Source organism: Ovis canadensis, chromosome 3 (genome assembly GCF_042477335.2).
Source record: "Ovis canadensis isolate MfBH-ARS-UI-01 breed Bighorn chromosome 3, ARS-UI_OviCan_v2, whole genome shotgun sequence".
NCBI lineage: Eukaryota > Metazoa > Chordata > Mammalia > Artiodactyla > Bovidae > Ovis > Ovis canadensis.
In genome coordinates, this window is record NC_091247.1 from 212,258,001 (window position 1) to 212,285,930 (window position 27,930).

The 27,930-nt window shown below is 40.0% G+C and overlaps 1 protein-coding gene across 1 annotated transcript; it reads right to left on the reverse strand.

The window, feature by feature from the left end:
• Positions 1 to 4,190: 4,190 nt before the first annotated feature.
• Positions 4,191 to 27,244, reverse strand: LOC138436421 (C-type lectin domain family 2 member D11-like). Its single transcript, XM_069582000.1, has 8 exons — positions 27,229 to 27,244; positions 26,133 to 26,241; positions 15,832 to 15,938; positions 15,604 to 15,732; positions 14,178 to 14,353; positions 13,499 to 13,605; positions 11,395 to 11,501; positions 4,191 to 4,605 (listed from the first exon to the last, which is right to left on the reverse strand). Exons 1-8 carry the CDS (start codon positions 27,242 to 27,244, stop codon positions 4,601 to 4,603), a joined length of 756 nt encoding a protein of 251 aa, XP_069438101.1. The 3' UTR covers positions 4,191 to 4,600.
• Between the last annotated feature and the right edge of the window lie 686 nt (positions 27,245 to 27,930).

Genomic DNA, 27,930 nt, shown 5'->3' on the forward strand with positions numbered 1-27,930 from the left:
AGCAACCATTATGTTTGGAACCATTATCGTTATAATTAGCTCCCACTGACTACTTATCTGAATCGGATTTGAAATAAATATACTCACCATCATTCCTATTATAACAAAAAAATATAACCCATGAGCCACAGAAGCATCAACCAAATACTTCCTGACCCAATCAACAGCCTCAATCTATTAATAATAGCTGCATTATTAACAATATTTTCAGGCTGGTGGACTGTAATAAAACTATTCAACCCAACAGCCTCTATACTCATAACAATAGCCCTTACCATAAAACTAGGAATAGCTCCATTCCACTTCTGAGTCCCAGAAGTAACACAAGACATCTCCTTATCCTCAGGCCTAATCCTACCCACATGGCAAAAACTAGCACCTATATCAGTACTCTACCAGATCTCTCCATCCATTAACCTAAATCTAATCCTAACCCTGTCAATCCTGTCAATTATAATTGGAGGCTGGGGAGGACTAAACCAGCTGTGAAAAATCATAGCCTACTCATCAATCACCCACATAGGCTGAATAATAGCAGTTTTACTATGTAACCCCACCATAATACCACTAAACCTAATCATTTATATTATTATAACCTCTACTATATTCACACTATTTATAGCTAACTCAACCACAACTACCCCATCACTATCACATACATGAAACAAAGCACCCATCATGACAGTCCTAGTCCTTATTACCCTCCTATCAATAGGAGGACTCCCCCCACTATCAGGATTTATACCAAAATGAATAATTATCCAAGAAATAACAAAAAATGACATTATTTTACCTACCCTTATAGCAATCACAGCCCTACTAAATCTGTATTTCTACATATGACTTACATACTCCACTGCACTTACAATATTCCCCTCCACAAATAACATAAAGATAAAATGACAATTCTCTACCACAAAACAAATAACCCTCTTACCAACAATAGTCGTACTATCTACTCTACTACTGCCACTCACACCAATTCTATCAGTCCTAGAATAGGAATTTAGGTTAAACAGACCAAGAGCCTTCAAAGCCCTAAGCAAGTATAATTTACTTAATTCCTGATAAGGACTGCAAGATCACATCTTACATCAATTGAATGCAAATCAACCACTTTAATTAAGCCAAGTCCTCACTAGATTGGTGGGTTCCACCCCCACGAAACTTTAGTTAACAGCTAAATACCCTAAACAACTGGCTTCAATCTACTTCTCCCACTGGGAGAAAAAAAAAGGCCAGAAAAGCCCTGGCAGAATTGAAGCAGCTTCTTTGAATTTGCAATTCAATATGTTAATTCACCACAGGGCTTGGTAAAAAGAGGGATCAAACCTCTGTCCTTAGATTTACAGTCTAATGCTTTACTCAGCCATTTTACCCATGTTCATCAACCGCTGATTATTTTCAACTAACCATAAAGACATCAGTACCTTGTATCTTCTATTTGGTGCCTGAGCTGGCACAGTAGGAACCGCCCTAAGCCTGCAAATTCGCGCTGAACTAGGCCAACCTGGAACCCTACTTGGAGATGATCAAATCTACGATGTAGTTGTAACTGCACATGCATTCGTAATAATTTTCTTTATAGTAAGGCCTATTATAATTGGAGGATTCGGCAACTGACTAGTTCCCCTAATAACTGGAGCTCCTGATATGGCATTTCCTCGGATAAACAACATAAGTTTTTGACTCCTCCCCCCTTCTTACCTGTTACTTCTAACATCTTCTATAGCCGAAGCTGGAGCAGGAACAGGCTGAACCGTATACCCACCTCTAGCAGACAACCTAGCCCATGCAAGAGCCTCAGTAGACTTAACCATTTTTTCTTTACACCTGGCAGGTGTTTCCTCAATCCTAGGGGCCATTAATTTTATTACAACAATTATTAACGTAAAACCCCCTGCAATATCACAATATCAAACTCCTCTGTTCGTGTGATCTGTACTGATCACTGCCGTACTACTATTCTTCTCACTTCCTATGTTAGCGGCCAGTATTACAATACCACTAACAGATCAAAATCTAAACACAACCTTCTTTGACCCAGCAGGAGGAGGAGACCCTATCCTGTATCAACACCTATTCTGATTCTTTGGACATCCTGAAGTATACATTCTTATTCTACCTGGGTTTGGAATAATTTCTCATATCGTGACCTATTATTCAGGGAAAAAGGAACCATTTGGGTACATAGGAATAGTATGAGCTATAATATCAATTGGATTCCTAGGATTCATTGTATGAGCTCATCATATGTTTACAGTTGGAATAGATGTGGCCACACAGGCCTACTTCACGTCAGCTACTATGATTATTGCTATTCCAACCAGAGTGAACGTCTTTAGTTGATTAGCTACACTTCACGGAGGCAATATCAAATGATCTCCCACTATAATATGAGCCCTGGGCTTCATCTTCCTTTTTACAGTTGGAGGCCTAACTGGAATCATCCTAGCCAACTCTTCCCTTGATATTGTCCTTCACGACACATATTCTGTAGTCACACACTTCCACTATGTACTATCAATAGGAGCTGTATTTGCCATCATAGGAGGGTTTGTACATTGATTCCCACTATTCTCAGGCTACACCCTTAACACTACATGAGCCAAAATCCACTTTGCAATAATATTTGTAGGTGTAAACATAACTTTCTTCCCACAACATTTCTTAGGACTATCTGGTATACCACGACGATACTCTGACTACCCAGACCCATACACAATATGAAATACTATTTCATCCATAGGCTCCTTTATCTCACTAACAGCAGTAATACTAATAATTTTCAGTATTTGAGAAGCAGTCGCATCTAAATGAGAAGTCCTAACTGTAGACCTAACCACAACAAACCTAGAGTGATCAAACGGATGTCCTCCACCATACCGCACATTTGAAGAACCTACATATGTTAACCTAAAATAAGAAAGGAAGGAATCGAACCCCCTGCTATTGGTTTCAAGCCAACACCATAGCCACTATGTCTCTCTCAATTAATGAGATGTTAGTAAAACATTACGTAACCTTGTCAAGGTTAAATTACAGGTGAAAATCCTGTACACTTCATATGGCATATCCTATACAACTAGGATTTCAAGATGCAACATCACCTATTATAGAAGAACTATTGCATTTCCATGACCATATGCTAATAATCGTCTTTTTAATCAGCTCACTAGTACTTTATATTATTTCACTAATACTAACAACAAAATTAACTCATACCAGCACTATAGATGCACAAGAAGTAGAAACAATCTGAACCATTTTACCAGCCATTATTTTGATTCTAATTGCCCTTCCATCTTTAGGAATTCTGTACATAATAGATGAGATTAATAACCCATCTCTCACAGTAAAAACTATAGGACATCAATGATACTGAAGCTATGAATATACAGACTATGAAGACTTGAGCTTCGACTCCTACATAATTCCAACATCAGAATTGAAACCAGGAGAATTATGACTACTGGAAATAGATAACCAAATTGTATTACCTGTAGAGATAACAATTCGAATGTTAATCTCCTCAGAAGACGTATTACACTCATGGGCTGTACCTTCCTTAGGACTAAAAACAGACACAATTCCAGGTCGTTTAAATCAAACAACTCTTATATCAACCTGACCAGGCTTATACTATGGCCAATGCTCAGAAATCTGTGGATCAAATCATAGCTTTATGCCAATTGTTCTTGAACTAGTTCCACTAAAATATTTTGAAAAATGATCTGCATCAATACTATAAAATCATCAAGAAGTTATGCCAGCGTTAACCTGTTAAGTTAAAGACTGAGAGCACAATACTCTCCTTGGTGACATGCCACAACTAGACACATCAACGTGACTTACAATAATCCTATCAATATTCTTAGTCCTCTTTATTATTTTCCAATTAAAAATTTCAAAACATAATTTCTACTACAACCCAGAATTAACATCAACAAAACACCAAAACAAAACACCCCTTGAGAAACAAAATGAACGAAAATCTATTTGCCTCTTTCTTTGCCCCTATAATACTAGGCCTCCCCCTTGTTACCCTCATTGTTTTATTTCCTAGCTTATTATTTCCAACATCAAATCGACTAGTTAATAACCGCCTCATCTCCCTCCAACAATGAATGCTTCAACTTGTGTCAAAACAAATGATAAGTATTCACAATGCCAAAGGACAAACATGGGCATTAATGTTAATATCCTTAATTCTATTTATTGGGTCAACAAACCTATTAGGCCTATTACCCCGCTCATTAACACCAACCACACAACTATCAATAAACTTAGGCATGGCTATCCCTCTATGAGCAGGGGCTGTGATTACAGGCTTTTGCAACAAAACTAAAGCATCACTTACCTAACAGGATAGCCCCCTGTTAACGTCAGGAGAGTTGGTGAAAGGCACAAAATAGTAAGACAGACAGATTATGGTTTGGGGGTAGATGCTCGAGCTGGTCTAGGGAGCCCCTTGAGTCCTTCAGTTCAGTCCTTCACTCCTCGGTCTCCCGAGGGAGTGAAGATGCAGAATGCCTTCCCGTACAGGTCTTAGAAACCCAGGTAGATAAGTGAACTCAGAGAGCCTCTATGCTCCAAGGGATCAGCCTGAAAAAGAGAGTAAGAGAGAGAAAGAAAAAAAAAAAAAAAGACACAGGGTGACCAAGCTTCAGTGAGTGAGGCCTGTAACTTTATTTTCAAAAGGGACTTTTATACCTTGACTTGTACATAGAGGGAAATGAAAGATACAAGGTCATGCAGAATCAGCCCAAACACTCCAGCAGTTTTGCCCTTATTGAAGCCAGGATTTTTTCTGCATACCTTTCCCACAAATGATGTTGTGCACATTACCTTCTGGCCTTGGAGGCCTGTGGACATTTTATGACCCTCTTTTGATAAAGGCTGCTCAACCAGAAAACTTACTTTCCCTCAAAGTGTTTTTTCTTTATAGTTCTAATCTATGTCAGCCTCAGAAAATGCTAAACAGAGTTACATTTCTCACGGAGCAAAGGTACAGTGAGTTACAAGAAAGAACCAATTAGGTCATAGGTCTGATGTGGTTAATTTCAAGGCTACACTTGTTTTTCTTATATTCCATTTCTTACTTACATTCTGAGTTCACTCAGACTCACATCCATCAAGTCAGTGATGCCATCCAGCCATCTCATCTTTTGTTGTCCCCTTCTCCTCCTGCCCCCAATGCTTCCCAGCATCAAAGTCTTTCCCAGTGAGTCAACTCTTCACATAAGGTGGCCAAAGTACTGGAGTTTCAGCTTTAGTATCATTCCTTCCAAAGGAACCCCAGGGCTGATCTCCTTCAGAATGGACTGGTTGGACCTCCTTGCAGTCCAAGGGACTCTCAAGAGTCTTCTCCAACACCACAGTTCAAAAGCATCAATTCTTCAGCACTCAGCCTTCTTCACAGTCCAACTCTCACATCCATACATGACCACTGGAAAAACCATAGCCTTGACTAGACGGAGTCTGCTTTTGAATATGCTATCTAGGTTGGTCATAACTTTTTCTTCCAAGGAGTAAGCATCTTTTAATTTCATGGCTTCAGTCACCATCTGCAGTGATTTTGGAGCCCCAAAAAATAAAGTCTGACACTGCTTCCACTGTTTCCCCATCTATTTCCCATAAAGTGATGGGACCGGATGCCATGATCTTTGTTTTCTGAATATTGAGCTTTAAGCCTCGCTTATCAGGTCTCTTCTGCATGACCTTGTCATGGGTGGGATGGCCCATGCTGGATCCTGGCACGAAACTAAGATCCTGGCAACTGATCTCATTACTTCATGGCAAATAGATGGGGAGAAGATGGAAACAGTGGCAAATTTTATTTCTTGGGCTCCAAAATCACTGCAGACAGTGACTGCAGCCATGAAATCAAAAGACATTTGTTCCTTGGAAGAAAAGCTGAGAAAGCTAGACAGCATATTAAAAAGCAGAGACATCACTTTGCCGACAAAGGTCTATATAGTGAAAGTTATGTTTTTTCCAGTAGTCATGTATAAATTATGTGAGTTGGATCATAATGAAGGATGAACACCAAAGAATTGACGCTTTTGAATTGTGGTGCTGAAGAAGACTCTTGAGAGTCCCTTGGACAATGAAGAGATCAAACTAGTCAATCCTAAAGGAGATCAACCCTGAGTATTCATTGGAAAAACTGACGCTGAAGCTGATGCCCCAAACTTTGGCCACCTGAGGCAATGAAAAAGACTCTGATACTCTGAAAGATTGAGGGCAGCAGGAGAAGGGGGTGACTGAGGATGAGATGGCTGGATGGCATCACCAACTCAGTGGACATGAGTTTGAGCAAACTCAGAGAGACCGTGAAGAACAGGCAAGCCTGGCATGCTGCAGCCCATGGGATCACAAAGAGTTGGACACAACTTAGTGACTGAACAGCAACAACAAAGCCTTCAAATCCACAAATACAGTCTTCAGCTCCATTTATCTAGTTTTGTTTCATTTTTTCATTGGCAATTTAAAATTTTGGCATTCATATCCTGAAAATGTTTAAATTTTGTACACAAGTATTTCATTTCTTAGGAATGATTATAGATACTATTGTGTTTTTCACTTGTTTCCATGTTAACTATTAGTATATAAATTAATTTTTTGTGTCTTGGACTTGTATTCTGTAATCTTGCTGGGCTCACTCATTAATTCTAGGAGGCTTTTCTTTTTTATATTTGGGGGAGGCAGTGACATAATTATATTATATGACCGTGATTACTATTAGGAGTTTGCATAGTATAGTGAGAGTAAAGGAGAAGTCATTAAAATATTTTATTCAAAGGAGTGACCAGATCATACTTTGGATTGGAATAATCCCTCTGGTTATAAGATAAAGAATGAATCAAAATAAACTTAAAGAGGAAGAATGGGTAAGTCTCAAATGATATAGATGTGTTTCTGTGTAATTTTACAAGCTTGTTCCTACATGACATTTGAATGATTAATTCAATCAGCAGTGATTTCCACTGATGTGTTAGAAACTGATTCATTCTCTTCCTTGACTTTCTGCTAGTGCCAATAGGAAAGTGACAGTGGACTTGTCATCTCTTAGATGTTCCAGAATAATTGCTGTTCTTTTCAATTTTATTTCCATAGAGCAGTGATAGGAGAAAACTATTTATTGGTCTTCCCTCGTGGACCAGTGGTTAAGAATCTGCCTGCCAAGACAGGGGACACAGGTCTGATCCCTGGTCTGAGAGGATTCCATGTGCCTTGGGGAAACAAAGACTGTGTACCAAAATTATTGAGCCCTGGTGCCCTAGAGCCCACTTTCTGCAACAAGAGAAGCCACTGCAATGAGAAGCCCACACACCACAACTAGAGAGTAGCCCCCATACTGCAACTAGAGGGGAGCCTATCCTGTGAAACTAGTAATTGTATTTATTTTTCATGTGAAGAAACTCTGCTTTGAGTGGCTATATAATTTTAAAGTTCATAGCTAAAAAATGGAATGCATGCTTTAGACACATGGTTTGAAAACTAGTTTGTAAAAGAATACTAAGTCATTTAGGGTCACAATTTGACTGAAATATCTTTTGTAAGCTAATCACATCAAGTTTATCAATACAAAATCTATTCATTAATTTATTTTATCTTCCAGATTTCTGTGGAAATTTAGCTTTCTTTATAAAAAAAAAAAAGTAGCAGAAACCAAGAAAATAGAATATAGAACTGAGCTAGATATAGTCTAGGCATCTAAGAAAACCTAAGGCAAAATGATTATAAGACAAGAAAAAAATAAAACAAAGACATAATCTCAAGTATGTATAAAAATATTGGTATACAATATATAAAAATAGATACAAAACTAAATATTGTCAAAAACTGCATAGAATTACAAAGCCTCGTGTTCTGCAGTCCCTGCCACACCAAACCAAGTCATTACAGTTGTGCCTGACTCTTTGCGACCCCATCAGGCTCCTCTGTCCATGGGATTCTCCAGGCAAGAATAATGGAGTGTGTTACCATTTTCTTCTCCAGTTCTGCAGTCCATGGGGTCACAAAAAGTCGGACATCACTGGGTGACTGCACAACAAGAAGAAACTGATAAGAAAAACATCATATGATATTGCCTATATATGGTATCTAAAGAACGGTACAAATGAACTGATCTACAAAATAGAAATAGAGTCACAGGTGTAGAAATCAAACTTATGGTTACCTGGTGGTAAAGGAGTGGAAAGGGATAAATTGGGAGATTGAGGCTGACGTATACACACAACTCTCTACAAAAGAGATAATTGGTAAGGATGTACTATATTGCACAGGGAACATTACCCTATACTGTGTGAATTTCTATAGGGGAAATAGTCTATAAAAGAGTGCACACGTATACGTGCATAGCTAATTCACTCTGCTGTATACCTGAAATTAACAATTTTTATTAGAGTATAGTTGTAAATCAAAGATTTTACAAAAGAAGAAACCGAGAAATATACAAGTGAGATGGGAGAAATGGAAGTATTGGATTGACCAAAAAGTTCATTCTGGTTTTTCCATTCCATAAAATCTTATGGAAAAACTGGAACAAACTTTTTGGCCAACCCAATAACACAGAAAGAGAGAATGCATTATAAACTGCTATTTTGTCCTTTTTGGGACTCATCAGTACAGTGTACCTAATGCTGTAAAATTTAAAACATTTTGTTTCTTAAAACTCAATAATATGTAACAGTTCTGAGATTTGGGTATCACAGCCTTCATTAGTAGAAGTATTTAACTATTCGTGATTTAAGTGGGATAAAAGCAGGATGTTTTAAATCTAGTAAAAAATAAAAAAAATTGATATTTATATACATTTATTTAGCACACTGTAAAACATGTAAAAACATGAACACTGAGAATAAGTGTAACAAGCTTTTTTTTTTCAGTGTTTCTAATACTACTGTTTTAAAATACAAAATATAAAAGAAATGTTAGTCTTGGCAATTTTTTAATATAAATTTATTTATTTTAATTGGAGGTTACTTACTTTACAATATTGTATTGGTTTTACCATACATCAACATGAATCTGCCACAGGTATACATGTGTTCCAGTCTTGGTAATTTTTAAAAAATTTATTTGGCTGCATCACATGTTAGTCATGGCATGTGGGATCTCCAATTTTCCTTGCAACATGTGGAATCTTTTTTTTTTTTTTTGCCAATTTCTGTGATTTTTTTTATTTTTTTTTTTGCTTTTTGTGGTAAAGTTCCCCCCCTCCCCCCACCGCCATTGGAGTATAATCCCACATGCCGCAACTAAAGATTCCATTTGCTGTACAGCTAATTCACTTTGTTGTACAGTATGTGGGAATCTTTAGTTGCAGCACATGGGATCTTCTAGTTGTGGCATGTGGAGCTAGTTCCCTGGCCAGGGGTCAAACCCAGACCCCTTGAATTGGGAACATGGAGTCTTAGCCACTGGACCACCAGGGAGTCCTTAGTCTCAGTGCTCTTGAAAATTTCCCTATATATTTGTAAATGATAGTAAGAGAATTTTGAATGAAATGGCAACCCACTCCAGTATTCTTGCCTGGAGAATCCAAGGGACAGAGGAGCCTAGTGGGCTGCTGTCTATGGGGTCACACAGAGTCGGACACGACTGAAGTGACTTAGCAGCAGAAGCAACTCATTTCGGTCGCTCAGTCGTGTCCGACTCTTTGAGACACCATGAATCGCAGTACGCCAGGCCTCCTTGTCCATCACCAACTTCCGGAGTTCACTCAGACTCACGTCCATCAAGTCAGTGATGCCACCCAGCCATCTCATCCTGTCGTCCCCTTCTCCTCCTGCCCCCAATCCCTCCCAGCATCAGAGCCATTTCCAATGAGTCAACCCTTCACATGAGGTGGCCAAAGTACTGGAGTTTCAGCTTTAGCATCATTCCTTCCAAAGAAATCCCAGGGCTGATCTCCTTCAGAATGGACTGGTTGGATCTCCTTGCAGTCCAAGGGACTCCCAAGAGTCTTCTCCAACCCCACAGTTCAAAAATATCAATTCTTCGGTGCTCAGCCTTCTTCACAGTCCAACTCTCACATCCATACATGACCACAAGAAAAACCATAGCCTTGACTAGACGGACCTTAGTTGGCAAAGTAATGTCTCTGCTTTTCAACATGCTATCTACGTTGGTCAGTTATAAATTTCTCATTATCATTTTGCATGGCTTCAGCTATCATAGTCATTTTTATAGTCCCATTTGTGCAAAGAAAAGTGCTGTCTGTCTAACAAAAGAGGAATTCATTCATATTTTGTTGTTCAGTCACTAAGTCATGTCCAAATTTTTGTGACCCCATGGACAGCAGCATGTCAGGCTTCTCTATCCATTCACAGTTATGAGGTTCAAATATTAGTATCAACTCATATTATTCAACCCCTGGAGGAGGACATGGAACCTACTCTAGAGTTCTTGCCTGGAGAATCCCATGGACAGAAGAGCCTGATGGGCTACTGCCCATAGGGTCACAAAGAGTCAGACACAACTGAAGTAACTTAGCATATACAATATTTAACACTTAGAATTCAGTTCAGTTCAGTTCACTTCAGTTGCTCTGTTGTGCCCAACTCTTTGCGACCCCATGAATCACAGTATGCTAGATCTCGCTGTCCATCACCAACTCCCAGAGTTCACTCAGACTCATGTCCATAGAGTCGGTGATGCCATCCAGCCATCTCATCCTCTGTCGTCCCCTTCTCTTCCTGTCCCCAGTTCCTCACAGCACCAGAGGCTTTTCCAATGAGTCAACTCTTCGCATGAGGTGGCCAAAGTATTGGAGTTTCAGCTTTAGCATCAGTCCTTCCAATAAACACCAGGGCTGATCTCCTTTAGAATGGATTGGTTGGATCTCCTTGCAGTCCAAGTGACTCTCAGGAGTCTTCTCCAACACCACAGTTCAAAAGCATCAATTCTTTGGCGTTCAGCTTTCTTCACAGTCCAACTCTCACATCCATACATGACCACTGGAAAAACCATAGCCTTAACTAGATGGACCTTTGTTGGCAAACTCTGCTTTTTAACATGCTATCTAGGTTGATCATAACTTTCTTTCCAAGGAGTAAGCGTCTTTTAATTTCATGGCTGCAATCACCATCTGCAGTGATTTTGGAGCCCCCCAAAATAAAGTCTGACACTTAGAATTTTGCTCTTCCAAATCCCTATATCATTCAAGAATAGCTTACTTCTTTTTCTTTTTCTTTTTTTTTTTTTTTAGAATAGCTTACTTCTTAACTGTTAGCAAATATTATAAATGAATTTTGATGATAAATTTTTGGCAGATGAGGCAATACAGTGGCAACTGTATATAGCAATCTATAATGCATCTCTTGGAAATGGTGTGTGAAATTCCCTAAAAAGGCCTTGAAGTATGTAAGGGTATGGAGACATTACTGTTTGTCTTGCTGCAAATCCATCTTCTCTGTATAGCTCTGTTGATACTAGCAGTAATTCCAAAGTTATTCAGGAAGGCATATTCCCCATTTCCTCTGACGACAAACCTAAAACCAAACACAAAAATATTAAAAAGCATAGGTTGGACATCTGCATTCTTTCTTCCTCATATTCTTCCACACCCCCACTCCAGGTATTTTTAATGTGAACCAGAGAAATGTGAAAATCTGTCTTCATATGGCTTCTTAGTACATATACACCATTTCTATACTTAATTCCCCTTATATTCTCAAACTCCCTACTTGAATATCAGAAGAAATTAAAGGATGCTTACTCCTTAGAAGAAAAGTTATGACCAACCTAGGCAGTATATTCAAGAGCAGAGACATTACTTTGCCAACTAAGGTCCGTCTAGTCAAGGCTATGGTTTTTCCTGTGGTCATGTATGAATGTGAGAGTTGGACTGTGAAGAAGGCTGAGCACCGAAGAATTGATGCTTTTGAACTGTGGTATTGGAGAGGACTCTTGAGAGTCCCTCGGACTGCAGGGAGATCCAACCAGTCCATTCTGAAGGATATCAACCCTGGGATTTCTTTGGAAGGAATGATGCTAAACCTGAAGCTCCAGTACTTTGGCCAACTCACACGAAGAGTTGACTCATTGGAAAAAACTCTGGTGCTGGGAGGGATTGGGGCCAGGAGGAGAAGTGGACGACCCAGGATGAGATGGCTGGATGACATCACAGACTCGATGGACGTGAGTCTGAGTGAACTCCAGGAGTTGGTGATGGACAGGGAGGCCTGACGTGCTGCAATTCATGGGGTCACAAAGAGTCAGACACGACTGAGCGACTGAACTGAACTGATCATCGCCCATCCCAAATCCAGTTATGCTATTGACTAGTAATTTAGTGCTCGCTGTTGTGGCCAAGTGAACTGCTGCCATGGTGGAGATTTAAAAAAAATTTCATATGTTGAAATATAGGGAAGTCATTCTGGCTTATACATGAGTTAACTTGAATTTTAGGCCATCTATAATACCCTGTTTGTGGCCTATCAAACATATATTGTAGTTTTGCTTTAACGACTAAAGAAAAGTGCACATTGACCAGAAGTAAAAAAGTGTCCATGTTAAAAATAAAGATTAAATGTCTCTCTTCTGGGGACACTAGTGCTGGTCCTCCTTCAGTGATAAGACTCCCTTCCCAGGTGCCAAGGCCATACTGACCCGCTTGTATATGCTGGTCAATTTTTTTCATTTGAAATCTTGAAGGAATGTGATCCTGACTTGTTTAATGTTCTCTCTTCTGATAAAATATAAAACTGGGCTAGAAACCCTGTTTCTCTGAAGCAGTTTCTCAGAGTGATCTGGGAGGTGGCCTTCCAGCCTAGTCCTCAGCTTGGCTCATATAAAACTCTTCCCTATTATTTTATTTTTGATCATTATTGATTATTTTCATTGGCCTTCAATGAAGATGACTTTCATTGTTCTTCTGACCTGTTCTATACCTGTGTGAAAATAAAATTATGTACTTACTAGTAAATTCTTACACAGGCTTTGCTTTGATTGAGGGAAGCAATTGCCCTTTTTCATTCTGTCTGTTCCAGTGTAATGGTTACAGTGAAGATCTCTTCACTGAAGTGTTCAGAACCAAAGGTGTGTTACTAAGTTTCTTCCAGGGATAAATTATCACAGGAGGGATTCCCTCTGGGTCCCTGACAACCTTCCTTTTAGTAATAAACATAGCAGCTGGCAGAGTGGACTGAGGGTCTGCAGATACCAATTCTTCCCTGGCTTTCCAAGACTGTAGGACCCTGGAGTGCCTCAGCTGTTCTCTCTACATTCTAAATATGGATTTCAGCACAGCTTAAGTCAGTGAGTGAATGCAGAACTATGTCTAATGTCATCCTCATGCTAAAGATTTCAATTGAAAACATGATATGCAAACTTTTCCCAAAGGCACTGCTAATAAACAGAAGAGCATACAAAGGATTTCTATTTCTTACACCTGAAACCTTCCATGATATTAAATTTACATTCCCATAAGTACAACTCACACCCATAACTACATATTCCTACAATAGAAGGCAGCCTAAAAACTTACGAGGCATCAAGTTTAGAGTTGTCTGTCCACTTCCAAGCATGATGTGATGGTTCTCCGATAAGGCCAATCCAATGGTCAAAAGGGCCTTTGTATCTTTGCAGGAAGTTCTATTATAAAACACAGAAAGCAAAAACACATGTCTCCTTCATTTTACCCTTGAGTCCTCTTCCCCCCAGCCTTCTCTCTTTGGATGACAGCCTGGTAAGGTTGAGAAGCTTAGACATTGAAGGGAGAAGACTAGTCCCCAGTTCTCAGCTTAAATCACTCAAATGTCTCTGACCCTAAATTACATTAAAGTGATCACACATCTCAATTTGACTGGTAAAGTCCCAGGTTATGCCTGTGGTTCCAACATAATATTGTCACTTTCACTCCCCAAAATGTCCCAACTTGGGTGATAAATTACATGATCACCATACTTCTTTTTTACAATGGTAAGAATATATCTAATTTGAAGGTTAACTATGAGGATTACATGAGAGAGTGTGTCCAAATTGACTCACAGAGTTCCAGGCAGAGAACATACCCAAGAAATATCAGGCACTAATATGCACTCCAAGCCCGTAAGTCTGCCTGGAATGGGAGCCTTCCTCTTCTTTCAGCTGTCACCCTGTGCAGCCTATATCCTTCTCAGGGGCTAAGAATTTAACAAAGAACATGATCCAAAAATATTCCTTACCAACTCCTCCTCCGTTTCAAACTGAGCAAGAACAGCTCCCACTGAAGTACAGGATGTCTGACTGAATGTCCAATTTTCTGAGTCTTCAGAAAAATAAAAACACTTACTCCCAAATCCAATCCACCCTTCTGGGCAGGCGGCAAGCAGAACTTGTAAGTCTGTTGCTCTGCTTCTCACTAAAAGTTGGACAGACACAGTGAAGCATAACAAATAAATTTTCCCTTCCATTTTATCTATTTTTCCACTTACCATCCTGAGGTCAGTCTTTTTTTACATATGTATGTATTAATATATGCAAATATACATGTGTGTACATGTATATGTAGGTACAGTATAACTGAATTCCAAAATGAGGGGTTTGAAGAAGAGCATGCTAAACAACAACTAGACTCTTGTACTTTCATGGCCTTGGCTAATAATCTTTTGCTCTTCTCAAAATCTGAACAGGGCCTATTTTCTATAGGTAGACAGACTCTTAGAAATGTTTTCCAAGCCCAAATTTGTCTGTTTTTTCCAAATGAACAGTTTTCCTTTTTATGTATTTTGGCACCATCAATTACATAATTTTCTCTCATTTTACTTCCAGGAACATATTCTCAAGTGCATTTCTAATGCCTCTTAGAATGTTATCAGCCTTAGTCATTTATAAAACACCAACTGTTAAACTCAATACTTGGAAATGTGTTTGCACTTCACTTCACTGCTTGCCAAAACAACAACTCTTTTCGGTTTCTGGGGAAATGGAATATTGAGATCTGTGATCACTTGCTGAGTACAAACTAGCGGCAGTTGCTTTTCCCAAGTGATTTTATTATATTGAGGATTTGCCTTAGAATAGAATGTTCCATGAAAACTATTATGTTAATAAATATACACAGTACATGATTCTCAATGTAGCAGTCAAAATATTATTCTACAATGGAATTCAGATCATGGCATTTCTCTCCTATAATTTCCCTCTTCCTGATACCCCCTACTGCACTCAGATTAAAAGCCACAGTTTTTACCTGATTCATTAGGCTGTGAGCTCCCTGACCCTCAACCCATTACTCTTCCTCATTCTCACCTTGCTTCAGCTGTAGAAGCCTCCATGCTGTTCCTCAAACCTACCAGGAGATTCCTCCTTTCATTCTACTGCCATCTGGAATGCTTTCCCCACAAACCCAATGGCTTCTTCATCTCCTTCAAGTTTGCTGAAAAGTCGTTTTCTCAAGGAGGCTTGCCCTGGACACTTACATTCAACTCAATATGTTACCCTATATTATAACATCTGCATCTTCCTACTATTAATAGAATAGGAGTGTTTTGTTCACTGATACACCTCAAGCATTTCACACACCCTGGCACATAGTGGAGCTCAATAAATATTTATTGACAATGTGAATGTGCAAAGAACATGGTACGGTTTGGAGAACAGGTAACTCACCTGCCACAAGAGTGGAAAGTGTCACCACATTTAGAGCCACAAGGATAAAGATAATCAGGATGCAGCAGCAAAGCTTGGCAGGTGTAACAGGAGAGCCAATTGCTGGGCATTTCTTTCGGAGATCTTTACCTGTAAATACAAATGTCATAATCTCAATCTCACAGAGGTATTAGAAAGAAAAACTTAAATTTATCACAGAATCAACATGCAAAGTCCACTGTACCTCACCTCCCCTATTGCCAAACTCTCTCACGAAAGGTCCATGTCCAGGAGAGATGAGCACAGCCCAAAAGCGACTAGAGAGAAGAGAAACTGAAGCTTTTTCCCCTGGAGAGCTAATAAGAGAGTAAGAAATGAAAAGAGCAGAAATCAGAATGAAAATGAAACATATAAACAATCCAGATTTACCTCCTTAAATAACAAATAGAAGTTCTGAGAAGAGCATTAGAAAATTAATCCCTATAATTCATCATATTAACAGAATAAGAGAAGAGAAATGGATATGACCATGTCGGTAAGTATGATATAAAATATGGAAAAATGTAACAGTCATACAAAATAACAAAGCCCAACAAATTATGAACTGAACTTTCTCTTTCATAGAAATAGTGCAGCTAACATGATACTTAATGGTGAAAAAGTGAAGGCCTTCCTCCAAAGGTCAGGAACAAGGCAAGGATGCCTGTTCTCACCAATCCAATTTAACATTTTACTAGGGTTTCTATGAGTGCCAATAAGGCAAGAAAAGTAAATAAGGCAAAAGTTAAAAAGGCAAAGAGATTAGAAAGAAGTGAAAATGTTTCAAGAAGTCACATCCACTCTCCTCCCAGTAGAAATATTAATTTGAAAATTATCTGCACATTAAAATACCTTCCCCAGAGCCAGGTACACCCACCCCCTGCCTCATCCCAGCTCCTGTGTACTCTAGCAATTCCAGGCAGATAATGCAGCCTTCGACAGCTTCCACCCAGGGCTTCCTGTGGGCTCCTAGGAGCCCAGGCTCCTGTCTTCCCCCTGCACCTGCCAACTCCAGCAGCTCCAGGTGGGGCTCCTGTGACACTTGGCTCCTAGTGAACTCCTGGGGACCAAGCCCCCGAAACTCTTCCCTCAGGACTGGGCAGTCCAGCACAGAGAGAGACCCATTCCCCGTGGGAAAAGGGGAGGAAGACAGCACCTGCCTTCACTACACATCCCAGATCTGCCTTTCCCAGCCGTCTGACTCCTGCAGCCCTGTGTGACTCCCTGCAGACTCACCAACCAAGGCCCCCCTCTCCCAGGTGCCTACCAGCTCCAGTGACCCAAGTGAGTCCTGTGACACCAGGTTCCCAGCAGGCTTCTGGGAACTAGGCCTCCTTTCACCCCAGTGACTGCTGACTCTAGCAGCCCTAGGCAGCTCCTGTGACTTCCCTGCTGGCTGCCACCAATCAAGAAACCAATATAACTAGTCATTAGGGAAACAGAAAATACAGTGAGCTGCCGCAATACGTGCATCAGAGTGACAAGTTAAAATAACAAAACTAAGTGACAGGGAAGAAAAGATACAAATGGAATTCTCATGAACTGTTGGAAATATAACTATATAGCCACTTTGGAAAACAGCTTGGCAGTTAGGTGTGGTGAACATATCCTTACCATATGCCCTAGCAATGTAAGAATCCCTTGGTATCTATGCAAGACGAATGAAAATTTCCATTTACACAAAAACCTAGACTTGAATATTTATATTAACTTTATTCATTATCAGGCTTCCCTCGTGGTTCAGCTGGTAAAGAATCCACCTGTAAATGTGGGAGACCTGAATTCAATCCCTGGCTTGGAAAGATCCCCTGGAGAAGGGAAAGGCTACCCACTCCAGTATTCTGGCCTGCAGAATTCAATGGACTGTGTAGCCCATGGGGTCACAAAGAGTCAGACACAACTGAGTGGCTATCGCTTTACCTTTTTATTCATCATCACCAAAACTGGCAACAATTCAAATATCCTTCAGCTGATAGAAAGACAAATAAATACCATTTGATACTAGGAGAAAAGAAAAACTTGACTTTATATTCACAATTGCTCATTTCTTGTTTTTCTTTGGCTTGCTAAATTTTAGTGTGGCTCAGTCTCCCCTCAAAATTCCCAAACTCTGGCTTGCCTGAAAATGTAAACCAGCTCTAAAAAGAGAAGTGAGATGCATCATAGCTCATGTGTGACCATGAGTTCGTGTCCCCGGCACAAAGTGGGAAGTGCCAACTTCAGGATATCATCTACTCTTTACACTTCATGCTCTCTTCCCCCACAAGTGTCCAACCCACTTCTTGACCTATTTATAAAATGAGAACCTTTTTTAGAGCATTCTTCCTATTGCAGGAGTCCTTGTAAATAATCTCTCTCTTTCTTAACACTACGCTATTGATAACACAGTACAATATGGATGAATTTCAAATGCACGATGCTTAGTGAAAAAAGTCAGACCCCCTCGACATTCTTCTAAAGCAAGAGTATAAGAAAAGATAACAGATCAGTTTTTATTAAAGGAGGAAAGCAATGTTTACAAAGGTGTGGGTGCGGGTGGAACTGTTCTTTATAATGATTGTGATGTGGCTACACAACTATATGTATTTGTCAAAACTAGAAGTGTATACCAAAAGAATGACTTTTTAAAAAAATTTATTTCTAATTGAAGGATAGTTGTTTTACAATGTTGTGCTGGTTTCTGCTATACAACAGCATGAATCAGCTATAATATACATATATCCCCTCCCTCTTGAGCCTCCTCCCACCCTCCCATCCCACCCCTCTAGATCATCACAGAGCCCTGACCAAAGTAAGACCCTGATGCTGGGAAAGATTGAAGGCAGAAGGAGAAGGGGATGACAGAGGTTGAGATGGTTGGATGGCATCACCGACTTGATGGACATGAGTTTGAGCTAGCTCTGGGAGTTGATGATGGACAAGGAACCCCCATGCTTCAATCCATGGGTTCACAGAGTCAGACAAGACTGAGTAACTGAGTTGAACTGGATATTCAAATATATAATTTAGCATCAGAAATTTTTTATAATTTTTCTCCATGGTATTTGCCATAAACTTATGAATTATTATTTGCTTTCAAGTTATATTGTTTCAAGTGTATTTTTTAGATGATTTTGATATTGTTGTCCATGGAGTAGAAAGAGCACAGGTGAGAAATTTAAGGAATCCTAGAAAGAGTTTTGTCTCTATCACCAACTGCTTGTGTGGACTTGAACACTTGAACAAGTTATTCTGTCTGTTAGTGTTTTAACTGGTCACTATTTTTCAAACCTTAGTAGCAGAATGAACAATGGTCTCAAAAGCTTCACAGTTATATTAAATTCTAAATACATAATTGTCCTCACAGCGATGAGCAAAGTCTTTCCTGAATTTATGATGACTAGTGCATGCGTTAGTGTTAGTAGGGTGGGGACAGGTTAGAAACATTACATTTATTTTTTCTTCCTCTTTCTTACTTTATTATCCCCCTTCTTTCTTACTTTAGAGAGATCAGTTCCGTTAATGTGCTCAATGCCTTGGCAACAAATCCGAGATAAATGCTTGTATTTTCATGAAACTTCCAAACCTTGGAATGACAGTCTAGCTGACTGTTCCACAAGAGAATCCAGTCTGCTGCTTATTCAAGATAAGGAAGAACTGGTAAATAATTAACTAAAATACCTTAATACAACTTAGCACTGACTTCTAGCCACATCAAGATCTTTGTGCTTTAGCCTTAAGGGTTCTATGCAGATGAAAATATCAACTTTGACTTCAAGAAGTTCACAATCTGAGAGACTAAATAGACATGAAAACAAAATAAATATAATGTAATGAATACAACAATATAAACATAAACATTTGTATATATTAATATATAAATGAACAAATAGAAATATCACAAATAAGGATTAATTAACTCCAACAGGGAGTCAGGAAAGGCCTCATGGAAGAGGGGATAGTTCAGAGGATGAGCATAAGAATGCAAACCAGGAACAGATAAACAGATTCAATATTCAGTCATTTCTTCTGTTTCATTTACAGAGACTCATACAAAATCTGATAAACAAAGAAGAAATTCTGTTTTGGATTGGATTAAATTTTACATTATCAGAGAAGAACTGGAAGTGGATAAATGGATCCTTTTTAAACTCTAATATGTGAGTATTAGATAAGCTAATTTGAATATTCAATTTGCTTCCCACTAGCTATCCATTTTGCAGATGGTAGTGTATATATCTCCATGCTACTCTCTCAGTTTGTCCTACTCGCCTTCCCCTGGGTCTCCATTCCTGCCCTGTAAATGCATTCATCAGTACCATTTTTCTAGATTCCATACATATGCATTAATATATGAGATCCAACGAGTCCATCCTAAAGGAGACCACTCCTGGGTGTTCACTGGAAGGACTGATGCTGAGGCTGAAACTCCAATACATTGGCCACCTCATACAAAGAGTTGACTCATTGGAAAAAACCCTGATGCTGGGAGGGATTGGGGGCAGGAGGAGAAGGGGACGACAGATGATGAGATGGCTGGATGCCATCACTGACTCGATACACATGAGTTTGGGTCAACTCCAGGAGTTGGTGATGCACAAGGAGGCCTGACGTGCTGCGATTCATGGGGTCACAAAGAAGTCGGACACGACTGAGTGACTGAACTGAACCGAATGATGCTTGCTTTTTAAATTTATTTATTTATATTAATTGGAGCATAATTACTGATCTACTGGTTTTAATTTTTAGTTTCATGTCCTAGAAAACTTATTTAACTTACAGGGACAGTTTAAATTTAAAAGAAAATAGATTTCACCTTTGCACTGCTCAAGTAGTTTCACCTACATGGCTTAGCTAGTAAAACATCAACATTTGGCAAGAACTTTTGCTTTCACTAAGCATTAAGCATGAGCCCTGTGTTTCAGGAACTACAATATCCTATTGTCCCAGATAAAAAGTTAAGCTCAGAGAGAGGGGAGAATGGAAGAAGAAAGAAGGAAATGCAAATTTTGAGCAGAAAATAGAAGTTCAGTAAAAGCTATAAAAAGTATCCTTTCTACTGGACTGAAGAGCAAACATGCATAAGCTATATTCTTTCTCTTCATCATCAAATTTAATATAAACTAAAAATGCTAAAGAATTTGCTGGTGGATAGATTTAGGTCCAATTCCTAGTTTCAAACTCTACATCTGCTTTTAAATTATCAAAGATTAAAATTTAAAAAAACAGAAATTAAATTACAGAGGATCTATACACCAATAGTCTCAGTTTTTGCAGGTAACTTTTTAAAAGTTAATAATTATTCATGATTTTATCAAACAAAGTCTCTTTAGAGAACAATAAGAAATTAATTCTCAGCTCCCAAGTTGCACTAGTAGTAAAGAACCCACCTGCCAATGCAGGAGACATTAGAGACCCGGGTTTGATTGCTGGGTCCAGAAGATCCCCTGGAGGAGGACATGGCAACCCACTCCAGGATTCTTGCCTTTAGATTCTCATAAACAGAAGAGACTGGTGTCCTCTTCTAGGGGATTTTCCAGACAAGAATACTGGAGTGGGTTGCCATTTCCTTCTCCATGGAATCTTCCTGACCCAGGGATCAAACTTAGGTTTCCCATATGCAGGCAGACTCTATACTATCTGAGCCACCAGGAAATCTCTTAATTTAACTAAAATGGTTATGTTTAAAAGATGCTCATTTCATTTTTATGATCACTTCTGAAAATTTCTGGTAAGACACATTATATAAACTACTTTGGTAATGTATTCTAAATAGGATGATATAAAGCTTAGCTGAAGATGTGCTATAATCAAAAGTCCAGAGAATGAAAAACAAGAGAGAGAACACAGAAGTACATCAGAGCCCATGAGACAGAGAGAGACATAAAGCAAGAGAGAGACAGTGCATGCATGCTCAGTCACTTCAGTCATGTCTGACTCTTTGTGACCGCATGGTCTATAGACCGCCAGGCTCCACTGTCCATGAGATTCTCCAGGCAAGAATACTGGGGTGGGTTGCCATGCCCTACTCCAGAGGATCTTCCCCAACCAGTGATCAAACCTGCATCTCCTCAATTGTAGGAAGATTCTTTACCTACTGAACCACTTGGGAAAGCTGGAGAAAGCCAGAGGGAGAGACAAAGGGAAAGTCATTTGAACACATAAATGAGCCTCAATAGATTTCATCTGGAACACTTAATGATATCACTGAAAATCACATTTACCCTTAATTCCAAAAGGAAATTTTTCAGGACAGTTTTGTGCCCAAGGGTAAGAAAATATATATTTGTTTAGTTTTTTTTTTTTTAACAAAAAATTGTGACTTTTACTCATATTTCTTCCAGAAAATGTGACGACTCATTCAAAGCCCAGATCAAAAGTCACTTCACAAGTAAAGCCATCACCAATTCCCTAGGTTTTATTAAATATCTTGTAGTACAAATCACATCAAATTGTAGTAACTCATTTGTCTGTCCCTGAGGTAATGAAGCCCTGCAGGCAGAGTCTAAATACAATTTGTCTTTGCAGCTCTGTGTCTAACAAATAACAGATTCCAAATATATTATTACTAGTTTCAAACAGACTACAGCATAAGTGTCATGGTTAATTTTTTTTTAACATATACATGTGTTTATTCTTTTTCAAATTCTTTTCTCACTTAGGTTGTCACATAATATTGAGCAGAGTTCCCTGTGCTATATAGGAGGTATGGGTAACTTTTATTAGTTTATGCATTACAAAATTGTTGGTGTCTGTTTGCCATCACTCTGGGATATAATCATCTGTTATTTAACATCATAATGTGAGTTGCCAGAATGCAAGTAGCCAGCAACCTGGAGAAAATACGAAGACTAATTGAAAACAAAAGCCACAGACCATTTTTCTCTTAACCTCCTATAACATAATTCACTGTGCAGTAATATTTAAGTAACATATCCAGTACCAGAATAACTAACGTAACAATTACACACCTGCCCTCTCACCCACCTCTAGTCCCTCAAAACATCTCTTCTTCTATGGAGGTTAACTGTGAAGTACTGATACCTCTGAAGCACAATTGCTACTATGCTGTCAGTGATCAGTAGTATAAGAACTCCCCTCCCCAACTCCTGTTTTGTTTTGTCAAAGTTTATCAATTTTACCTTACCAGATCTCCTCTCCTCCATGTTCGCTCTATAGGTAGGGTCTGTCTCTAAGATTTTTAAAGACACCTCTGTCGTTGTCATGTTTCTGTTTGAAAAAAGGGATTTGGTGGTATCTTTCCTCAGCAGTTGCAAAGCAGGAAATGTGAATTGAAAGGAACTTCTGTTAACATTTGGCTGAAAAGGAAACTAGTAACCTCTCAGTTTAGACTCCACCTCTCATTGCAAAAGAGCCTCTTGATGAAAGTGAGTGAAAAAGCTGGCTTAAAATTCAACACTCAAAAATCTAAGATTATGGCATCCAGTCCCATTATTTCATGGCAAATAGATGGGGAAACAATGGAATCAGTGACAGTCTTTATTTTCTTGGCCTCCAAAATCATTGCAGATGGTGACTGCAGCCATGAAATTCAAAGATGCTTCCTCCTTGGAAGAAAAGCTATGACCAACCTAGACAGCATATTAAAAAGCAGAGACATTACTTTGCCAACAAAGGTCCATCTAGTCAAAGCTATGTTTCTTCCAGTAGTCATGTATGGATGTGAGAGTTGGACTATAAAGAAAGCTGAGCACCAAAGAACTGATGCATTTGAACTGTGGTGTTGGATAAGACTCTTGAGAGTCCCTTGGATGGCAAGAAGATGATCACACCAGTCAATTCTAAAGCAAATCAGTCCTGAACATTCGTTGGAAGGACTGTTGCTGAAGCTACAATACTGTGGCCACCTGATGTGAAGAACTTACTCATTGGAAAAGACCCCAATGATGGGTCTTTTCAGAAAGCAAAAGGGGAAAGGGGTGCCAGAGGATCAGATGGTCAGATAGTATCACTGAGTCAATGAACATGAATCTGAGCAAACTCTGGAGGAAACTGGAGGACCAAGGAGCCTGGTGTGCTACAGTCCTCGAGGTTACAAAGAGTTGGACGTGACTTAGCAACTAGTCACTATGTCACTGGGTGTAGACCTTCCAAAAATGTACATGTTTTTGTTGTCCAGTCACTCAGTCATGTCCAACTCTTTGTGACCCCGTGGACTGCAACACACCAGGTTTCCCTGTCCTTCACCATCTCCTGGAGCTTGCTCAAACTCATGTCTGTTGAATCAGTGATGTCATCCAACCATCTCATCCTCTGTCATCCCCTTCTCCTCCTGCCTTCAATCTTTCCCAGAATCAGGGTCTTTTCCAATGACTGGACTCTTCACATCAGGTGGCCATATGTAGAGTCATCTCTTGTGCTTTCGGAAATGTACATGAGGCAGGAGCTAAATGGACCTGGGGCTGTACAGCTGGACTTTGTCCCCTGTGGATAGATACCCCAAGATAAAGAGGAGGAGGAGCTGAGCCCTGCCCAGATATGAGATAGTACTTTTCTCATTCTCAAGGTTCAGAGGACCTTTCCAAGAATACACCTGCAGCAAGGCTCTTTGTAGATCAAAAAGGGAGTAATGTCAACCTGTCCACAGGCCTCTTCACTAGAATCCATCTTGGCTAAGAAATGTGGGTACACACATGGAAGGACACTGATATATACCAAATACGGACTCAGAATCAGCCAAAGCAGGATGTTAGGCCACAGGAAACCCAGAAGAAAATTGCATAAAAGTGATTCAAACTACAAGGACCCGATGCTCTGGACTTGCCAGTGTGTGCCTATGCACGTGTACCCTTTTCCCTCCTAATAAATGTTTCACTTGTTTCACTAGTTTTTGTTTCTCTGTGGAAATTCATTTTCTGGAAACGAATCCTAATGGCCAGGATTCAACACTTGGCCAGACTCCAATCTCTGGCCAGAAACCAAAGTCCTATTTCAAGTCCCTGCAGGTTGAGGTCACCTAAGCTCAGATATGTCTTCACAAAAACCTTTGTCTTTCTCTGTTCGTGAAAAAAAAACAACAACAACAACAAGGAGACCTTAGAGGTAGCACAACCTCAAGATAAAAGAAACTTATGTCCCTGAATTTCCATGTGGAAGAAAGCTGCGTTCTAACTAGAAACACCTATATTTCACAGCTACATGAGTGTTAAGTAAATATACACTGTGCTATCAACAAAATTTAGGTTATCTATTGTAGCAGCTGTGTAATATATCTAGTCAGAGTGGCAGCCTCATTTTTTCCATAGTTTTTTGCATTACTAATCACGTCTTATCCAGTCACCAAATATCTGCAGATTGTTACTACTATGGTAGGTGCTGAGAAACAAAAGCTCTGCAAATTCTGATGAAGAGGATGAAGCAGGCACCTGGGTCTTGTGTGGGAGAGGTCTGGATGGATTTTCCAGAATAGCTGAGGCAAGGTTAGTATCTTCTCTGGTGTCTAGTGAAGACAGGAACATTTTAAAAGATCACGGTTTATAGTACCACCGAAAACCTGACAGAGCTAAGAGCAATGACAAATTGAAATTATAATAGTGATCATTATAATTATAATGAAGTGGTCAGCATACAAAAATGGAGTTGGAAGGCATGGGTCCAATTTCAGAATTAAAGGACTAGAACTTCTTTGTATCTTTGTATTGTGCCATAAAAAAGGACAGAGCAACACCTGCCGATTTCTGTGGCCTCATGGTACCCGAGAAATCTTGTTGTCTCCCTAAAGATCTCCCTCCCTCCCTTTCCTGTGTTCATGGAACAAGTCCTTGCTTAACACACTTCACTTCTCATCAACTGAAGTTTTAATGCTTGAGAAACAAGTTCTGTAATGAACCCATGGCTTCTCTCATTTAGAAAAATAAATAAACTTCCTCCTTTTTTTTAAGTGTGTCAGTCACAACTCAGAGCTTCCTGCATCTGTGTCTCCAAGCTGGGGCTCTAACAATCCAGCCAAAAAAATGCCTCTTATTCTCAATCAGGTCTTTGTTTCTGAAATTTCAGTTACTAAAAGCAATGCATTATGAAAATGGCGACATACTTAACCTGCATGACACCAGGAAGGGAACTTTTTTTTTTTTAACACACCCTTATTCTGTCCCGGGAAGCTTAAGGCTCTTCAGTCAAAGCGGAAAGACAAGTCTCCCCAAGAACACTGGGACCTTCGTGTTTCTGGAAAAGAGCATAATTCAGGCCAGCTCCAAAGGGATCTCAACTTTTCAATTAAGATACAATCATGGGAGCTAGGCAGACAGAGACATAAAAAGGGGAAAGACTGAACCAGGTCCCTAAGAACACCTGCTGCCCCCTCTCAGCCTTTCAAAGCCCTTAATCCCTAGACCACAGAGCTCACCCTAAGGAATCTCCCAGTCACCCACTAAAGTTGTGCAAACTCCTATGAAGAGGGAAGCTTAGGTGCACAGCCATCTGGAGAGAAATCAAGTCAAATATTTTTCAAATCACGCAACCAGGCCAGATGTTCACCCCGTATTGGGACAGCCCTGGAGAGTGCAACCTACTTGAGACCAAGAAGGCAGTTTCTTCTTTCTCTTCTCCTCTCGGTAGCGGTTTCTTTTTCACTATGGCTTTGCTCTGGACCAGAGGTGGCCAAACAGGGGGATGCGGCGTCTCAGGGCTGCGACCGCCACCCTCTCCCAGCACCTCTAGCTTCCCTGTGGGGTGACCACATCCCTCTCCATCCGCGGCTGTCTCCCACATTCAGGTTACAACCGTCTGCCAAGGTCTAAGAGAGACACCGGATGCAGGGCGTGGGAAATTACGCCCATAGAGCGGATGGTACTAGATAATGCTCCCTCCCCACCACCCTCCACCTTCCGTGCTCCGCCCTAGATGTTAGGCCCCACTTCCTGTGTTTCATTTCTCAGGATGCTGAGGCAGAAAAGAAAGTCAGAACACTTGTAAACAGTATGCCTGCCGTTGAAAGGTCTTTGGCTCCTTTCCAACCTGCCAAACACCTGATGGGGACCTGGTGGACTAACGGGGGATCTAAGAGGACAGCCCTCTGCTCAGGCTGTCTGCCAGGCTGGGTCCCTTCCTAGCAGGAGAAAGTCTGCATGAAGCTCCACAGCCTGCGAGTCTCCCTGGCCTAGCAGAGATGGGGACAAGGCTCTGTCTGTCTCTCTGAGGTTCAACCTGTGGTAACCAAGACCCCTGAGAACAGAAACCCTGTTGTATGTAGTCACCCACACACAAACCTCCTCTAAAAGGTGTTGATTTGTGGCTTGTTAGCACCACTGTTCTCAGGGGATCATACACAGATCAAAACCCCAGGCTAATATGTTCTGAGGCTACAAAATGAGGAAAGGTTATAAAGGCCAAAAACTACAAGGTCATATAAATTGTTAGGAACTAGGACTAGAGTTGGGAAGAAATAGGAATGCTTGTTTAAACAGGAGTTGTTTGGGGTTCAAAACGGTTACACATTTGCAGGTGTAGGAGGGAGGCACTTTGAAACTGTGTTTGCACCTGGCACTGCCTGCAGATACTATTTTGAACATGTCTGGTGATGGTCTTGAGTTTGATAGAATTCAGAAAGTTTAAGTTCTCAGTGATGCATCTGCAAGTTCTCAGATGCAAGACTGCATCTGAAACTACCTCCACCTAAGGCCATCTGGCTCCATTTTGTATGTGTGAACTATAGTTACTCCATTTTTATTTTCGAAAGATCTTAAATACATAATCAGGCTTCCCTGGTGGCTCTGTGATGAAGAACCTTCCTGACAATGCAGGAGAAGCAGGTTCAATCCTCAGTCCAGGAAGATCCTTTGGTGAAGAAAATGGCAACCCAGTCCAATATTCTTGCTGGCGAAATCCCATGGACAGAGGAGCCTGGTGGGCTAAAGTCCATGGGGTCGCAAAAGAATTGGACAGAACTTAGCGACTAAACAACTCCAGTACTTTGGCCACCTCATGTGAAGAGTTGACATGAGTCTGAGTGAACTCAGGGAGATGGTGATGGACAGGGAGGCCTGGGGTGCTGCGATTCATGGGGTCACAAAGAGTCGGACACGACTGAGCGACTGAACTGAACTGAACTGGACTAGTGACTAAACAACAGCAGCAGCAAATATATATATTATATTATATATATATATATAATATAATATATATAATGTCTACATTACCCTTTTTTGGACTTTTGTGGGGTGATAAGATTTCAACCCTGAGGATCTGCTACAGTGAGATTTGGTCCAGTTGGAACAGAGTTTACAAACAGATTCTTAAAACAAGACAGTAATGGCAGAAATCAGTCTTTGATGAACAAAAAATTTTTTTCCTGGTGAATTATTTTGATCC